Source organism: Esox lucius, chromosome 6, assembly GCF_011004845.1.
Source record: "Esox lucius isolate fEsoLuc1 chromosome 6, fEsoLuc1.pri, whole genome shotgun sequence".
Lineage (NCBI taxonomy): Eukaryota > Metazoa > Chordata > Actinopteri > Esociformes > Esocidae > Esox > Esox lucius.
Window position 1 is genome coordinate 2,414,919 of NC_047574.1, and position 6,173 is coordinate 2,421,091.

At 55.7% G+C, this 6,173-nt stretch overlaps 1 protein-coding gene across 7 annotated transcripts in view; it reads left to right on the top strand.

The window, feature by feature from the left end:
* The window catches only part of kat6b (K(lysine) acetyltransferase 6B), a 33,381-nt gene extending 27,208 nt beyond the window's left edge, over positions 1-6,173 (top strand). For 5 of the 7 annotated variants that reach the window (XM_010902969.5, XM_010902973.5, XM_010902975.5 and 2 more), the window contains exons 14-17: positions 19-178; positions 1,165-1,428; positions 2,278-2,551; positions 2,640-6,173. In XM_010902969.5, coding sequence (XP_010901271.2) covers positions 19-178; positions 1,165-1,428; positions 2,278-2,551; positions 2,640-5,866 — 3,925 coding nt within the window. In that variant the 3' untranslated portion in view covers positions 5,867-6,173. The remainder of the gene's footprint in view (positions 1-18; positions 179-1,164; positions 1,429-2,277; positions 2,552-2,639) is intronic. The other 2 variants (XM_010902974.5, XM_010902972.5) reach the window with 2 other exon arrangements.

Genomic DNA, 6,173 nt, shown 5'->3' on the forward strand with positions numbered 1-6,173 from the left:
TCGTTTCTGATTCTGTAGATTTGTGATCATCCGAAGAGAGCGGCTGATCCTGAAACACATGGAGAGGCTGCGTGCCAACCCCCGGCTAAACCAGGTGGACCCGGACTCCCTTCGCTGGAGTCCAGCCGTCACCCTCAATGCCGTCTTGTCTGAGGAGGAGAGGGAGGCAGAGATGGATGTAAGTTTTGGGTACAATACATCTAATTTGGTCCTGTAAAGTTCTTGGAAATCTGGTCCTAGGCAGACACATGGAGGTTGCCATTGTGTTCCATCACTGAACACTGGCATCAGATGAATAGTCGTGCGCTTCAATCTGGGCCATGATTAGGTTGATTACATGTGTTAGTTTTGAGCTGGAGCAAAGACCTGCTCACCCAGTCCAGTAGCTGTGGGTATTCTGCTCTGGGGGAAGTCCAGGCTGGAATCCAGAGTGTTTGTAGTATCCTGGTCTTTTCCGGATGATACATGTGCTATCTGCTCTGTTCTGATTGGATGACGTACCTGTCACTCCGTGAGAGGTTGAACCCGTCTTTTTGTCAGTACAAATGGATGAATCTTCTGTTTCGGGCCGCATCACCTCTGCTGTCCAGCAACGTATGACTCCCAGTGAAATGGGAAGTCCTGGTCACAGATGGCTGTGTGGTAGTCCCATCGTTCTGGGGAAAGCGGCTGGTGTTTATGGGCTTTGGGCTCAGGTCATTCTCTTGCTGTGTGATAAAGGTGTTGTTGGAATGGCTTTAAGTTCATGACAAGGCTGTTTATAGGAGCACGTTTCCTGTCTCCTGCCAGCTAATCTGGAGCAAAATGGCCCCAAATAATTTCACTACATTATTAAGATTTCAAAATATTCCCTGAAATGCGGTCTCATGGAATTGCTTTGCAGCGAATGCACACACACGGGCGCACACACACACACACACACACACACACACACACACACATACACACACACACCAAACACACTCATAAACATCCAATCATCAAGAAGAGGCAGCCTAGTCTGGTTATCATGACAACCTGTGGTGATTCATTTGTCATGATGTTAATTCAAATCGTGGGTGTCAGTGTGTCTGTCTCTGCTTCCCCATTAGCCTACTCAGTAGGAAGTGGAGCTGCCTGCCTGCCTGCCTGTTATTTGTTATTTGTCTGACTGTTTCATTCAAGGCTGAACGGCTAAAGGAGCAGGCCAGTAGATGCTGGGAGGAGGAGAGTGACGTGTCCTGCCTGATAAACAGCCGACTCCACCCTCGACCTCCCACTAAGGTTTACAGTAAGAACCCCCACCGGACCCATGAGCCCCGCCCACCCTCTGCCGCCACAGACCGAGGCTTTCGCCACTCCGATGAGCGTAGCGAGGATGAGGACGACTCCGATGGGTCGCCGCCCGTCTTGACGAAGGCCCACACCACGCTCGGGGTCAAGAGAAAGGTGAAAGTTGCCATTCGACATGTTTTCCGTTAGCGGGGTCAGCTGGTTGCTGTCACCCACTGGGATTGGCTGGTGGTTGTGTTTAGAAGGAGGGGAAATCATTCCGTTTAATATGATGTGAATTCATTTCTCTTCGCCGTCATACACTGTCACTTGAAAATGAGTTTTTTGACCAAGTAAGATTGAGGGATGTGGTAAATGTTCTTGACTTCAGTGAAAGGTTCACTGGGTCCTTTACAGCATAGAAAATAAATGGTTTTGATATCTGTATTTCTGTGGAGACTGTTGGGCAGCAGGCGGGCAGACTAAGCCATCAGTGGTCATGGCTAATTTAAACCTCTCCACGGTTGCTTCGACAGCTGTGTTGTCTTGCCTATAGGTGACTGCCCCCTTGTGGTGACTATGTTATTACAACCAGTTATAGTTTAGAAGTTAGGGCACTCTATTTCAAAGTAAAATGGATCACCAGATAAGCCCGCTAATGATTGCTGCAGTTAATTCGTGAGTTTGTAACAGAATCGGTTTCATAGTCGCCTGTGGTTTTGATCACTATGACTTATCTTTTCAGTCTGTATATTGGAGCATATTTAGAATATGGCGTGAGTTTCCTCTGCCTGTCTCATTGTGTGGTTCTCTAACCAAAGCAGCCTCCATCTGTGGAAAGGAGCCGCCCAACGGTCAAGGCTCACTTGCTCGGTTTGAACCTTTCCCATTCAGAAAGACGGCCTTGTGTTATGTGTCCCAGTGAGAATTGTGCAGAACGAAAGTTATTTTTGTGTCAGGGAAGCCGGGCCTGAATTTGGAGAGAAACGGTTGTTTAAAGTTTGCCTGTGTTTGTTTATGCTCCAGAGAGAGAAAGCGGAACGAGCTGTTGTGCTGAAAAGGGGTCGCAAGAGGAAAAGGGTAAATAGCAGTGTCACCACAGAGACCATTTCAGAGACGACAGAGGTTCTGGATGAGCCGTTCGACCACTCTGAGGTGGAGAGGCCCATGCCACTGCTAGAGCGGACCTGCAGGGTGGGGGAGATGGATGAGCAGGACGAGGTGCTGAGGATACCAGTAAAGAGACGCAGAGGTCGTCCGCGGTTGGAGAAGAACATCGATCGAGAATCATGGAGAGAAGGTGACCTAATCCTTCAGATGTTTTACAGCATGTGAAAATGACATCACACCAATTGGTTCAAATAACTGACGATATTTTGTCTTCCTAGTAGGCGGCATGGTGGCCAAGAAACCAGGCAGGCCTCGACTGATGAAACGGAAGAAGGGCTGGCCCAAAGGAGTGAAGCGAGGCCCTCCGAAATGGCGCCTGAAGAAGGAAAGAAAGATGGGCTTCAAGCTTAACCTATACACTCCCCCCGAGACGCCATTGGAGGCAGAAGAGCACCAGATCCAGGCAGAAGAGCATCACATCCGGGCTGAAGAGCCCAAGGTGGAGGCAGAGGACCAGGTCTCCACCATTACAGAAGAGGGGTCAGAGCCTGGCAGAGACTTGTCTATTCGGGCCATGGAGATGGACAAACGGCCAACTTCAGAGCTCCACATTCCCATGGAAAAAGCAAATGCCAGTAAACAGAGCTCCCCTGAGGGTTCCCTGTTATCTTCTCCGCTAGCCTCATCTCCTCTAGCCTGTTCTCCGCTAGCCTCCCCAATGGTCTCTAGAGCTAGCTCCCCTATCTGCTCAACTGTCTGTTCTCCTGTTGGCTCCCCGAGTCGTGACAACGACAGCCAGGACGCCCCAGAGCAAGCGGAGGATGACCTGGAGGACACCCCCTCTCCATCTCCTCCTTTGTCCAAAGAATTACAGCACATCACTGAACAATCAGCTGAGAATGAGGAAGACGACGAAGAGGCCACTCACCTGGATGCCGACGATGAAGATGAGAGTCACGTTGAGTCGACGTCGGTGGTAGAGAACGACCAGGATAAACGGCAGGATTCTGAGCCTTGTGAAGAGCCTCCAGAAGAGTCCTACAACACCCCAGCTTTTTTACACCCAAACCACCAAGACAATAAGGATCTTGCACGACCTCAGGAGGAGGAGCCTGTCGGGACAACCTATAGGAACCTGGAAGATACCAGGACTGGGCCAGAGAGAAGAGACAGTCTTCAGGAACAGGGACCAAAACCGGTCCCAGTGCCCTCAGACCAACCCATTGACTCTGACTCCGACTCTGAGGGGAGCAGCGTTCAGGCCCAGCAGAGAGACAGAGACAGGCTTGGAGCGCTGATACCTGCTGCCATGTTGAGGGAGGAGGAGGAGGAGGAGGAGGAGGAGGAAGAGGAGAGAGAAGAGGATCCAGATCCCACAGTGTGTCGTGAGGTGGATCAGGAGACTGCCCAGGCAGTGCAGAGCCTGACCCAGGAGACGGAGTGCGACCCAGAGACGCCGAGGGGCAGCTGCAGCTCCATGTTCCAGCAAGATTGCGTGGATGCGGAGCCCCAGGATGCGTGCCAGAGCCTGCATGCCTACAGCCACCAGGTGGCTCTCCGGAGCCCCCCGCACACCCTGACCTCCCTGGATGAGGGATGCCCCCGGTCAGACCACAGCAGTCCCCTGTCCTCGGCCCACTCCCACCCGAGCCAGTCTGTCCGCTCCGCGGGCAGCCCGGCTGTGTCCGTCCTGGAAGGGGGCACTGGTAGTGTGGGGGGTGGGGGTAGCGGAGGCTTCGCCCAGATCAGCCCTGACCAGGGCTCCGGCGGAGGGGCCTCCATCTCCCTCCCGTCCTCCCTCCACAACATGGAGACCAGCCCCATGATGGATGTGCCGTCAGTGTCTGACCACTCCTCCCAGCAGGTGGTGGACAGTGGCTTTAGCGACCTGGGCTCCATCGAGAGCACGACAGAGAACTACGAGAACCCCAGCTCCTACGACTCCACGCTGGGCGGCAGCATCTGCGGTGGGGCTGGAGGTCCGGTTGGACCCGGGGGCCCGTCCCAGAACAGCTGCTCCTACGGCCCGCTCCCCCCCAGTGGCCTGGCCCAGAGCAGCTGTGCCGTGAACCCTGTGGGCTGTGGCATGATCCCGCAGAACAGCCTGAGTTCCCCGCAGCACTGCAACGTCAAGTCGCCGCAGGGCTGTGTTGGGGCGGAGCGGCCGCCGAGCAACAGCCAGCACAGCCAGAGGGTTCAGCACGGCCACGCTGTCACGCACAACCCCCACGGCCACACCAGACACCCGATCACCCCCCACGGCCAACATCCCCAGCACGTCCAACCGCACGCCGCCCCGCTCACTCAACACGGGCAGCTGACGCAGCCGCACAACGCCCACCCGCACACCACGCACAGCCAGGTGCACGCCGCCCACCACAGCCACCACGTCCAGCACGGCCAGCTGGGCCACCACGTCCAGCACAGCCAGCATGGCCACGCCCAGCAGCAGGCGCTGTCCCATTGCGGCATGCTCACCAACTTCACCGCACCCATGCAGCTGGCCGACATTCCCGAGGCGGCCAGCCCCAACCTGAGCAGCATCTACGACCGGATGAGCCAGGAGGGCTACAGCGGCGGCCATTACTCCCAGCCCACGGCCACCTTCAGCCTGGCCAAGCTGCAGCAGCTGACCAACACCCTGCCGTTCAGCCACGCCCACAGCCACGCCCACTCCCACCCAGTCACGTCCTATGCAAACAGTGCCTCCCTGTCGTCACACTCCCAGCACTCAGGCCTGGTGTCTCTGTCCCAGTCACCTCACTCCGCCCACTCCCACGGTGGCCCCCCTCACCACGGGGCCCCCCAGGTACAGGCCACTATGACCCCGCCTCCGCCCTCCTCCCACCCCCTCAACTCCCCTCAGATGATGCTGCAGCGCAACGCCATGGGCCTCACCAACATCCCCCCCTCGCAGAGGACTCTGCAGGCTCAGATGGTCTCCGGGGGCCCCAAGGGCCCCACACACATCTCCATGCGTTCCAAGTCAGCAGCCCCCAGCCTTGCCTCACACCCCCACCACCAGCAGCAGATGTACAGCCACGCCCGCGGGGCCCCCCAGACTGTCGCCATGCAGGCCCCTTCATCCCGGACGCTGTCGGCCATGCCCCGGGGCATGGGCGCGGTAAACATCATGCCGGCGCCTGGCAACCCCTACAACCACGCCGTCAGCGTCAACTCCATGAACATGCCAGCGGCCGCCATCAACCACGCCATGAACGGCTACCGCGTCGCCTCCCAGGGCGCGGCCATGATGGCCGGCAGCGGTTACCACGGCAACCAGATGGCAAGCCATCAGATGGCCGCCTACATTAACCAGTCGCCTGGCGCCCAGTACGCCTCTATGCAGATGGGCATGATGGGAACGCAGCCATACCCCCAGCAGGCCATGCAGACCGGGCCGCACGGCAACATGATGTATTCCCCGGCCGGTCACCACGGCTACATGACCAACAGCGGACCCATGTCCAAGCAGACGCTCAAAGGGCCGTTCATCAGACGCTGACCCCTGCTGCTCGCTGCGTGCCGTCGCCAGACTGTAACCACGTCAGTGGACTGGCTGGGGGGGCGGGGGCAGTGCTGTTAATCTGAGATGCAGACATTTGGCCTTTCATTTTTATTTTTTGTTCAATAACGTTTGTCTTTTTTTGTTTGTTTGTAGTTATTTTAAAACCAGCACTTGGAGAGAATGCGAAACGTTTCATGGACAAGCAGACTTTCTACAAAAAGCTACTATCTATGTAAAAGTATTTTTGTTCCTAACGGACGGGAAGCCTTACGTCATAAAGATGAAACTTTATTTAATTAGTATT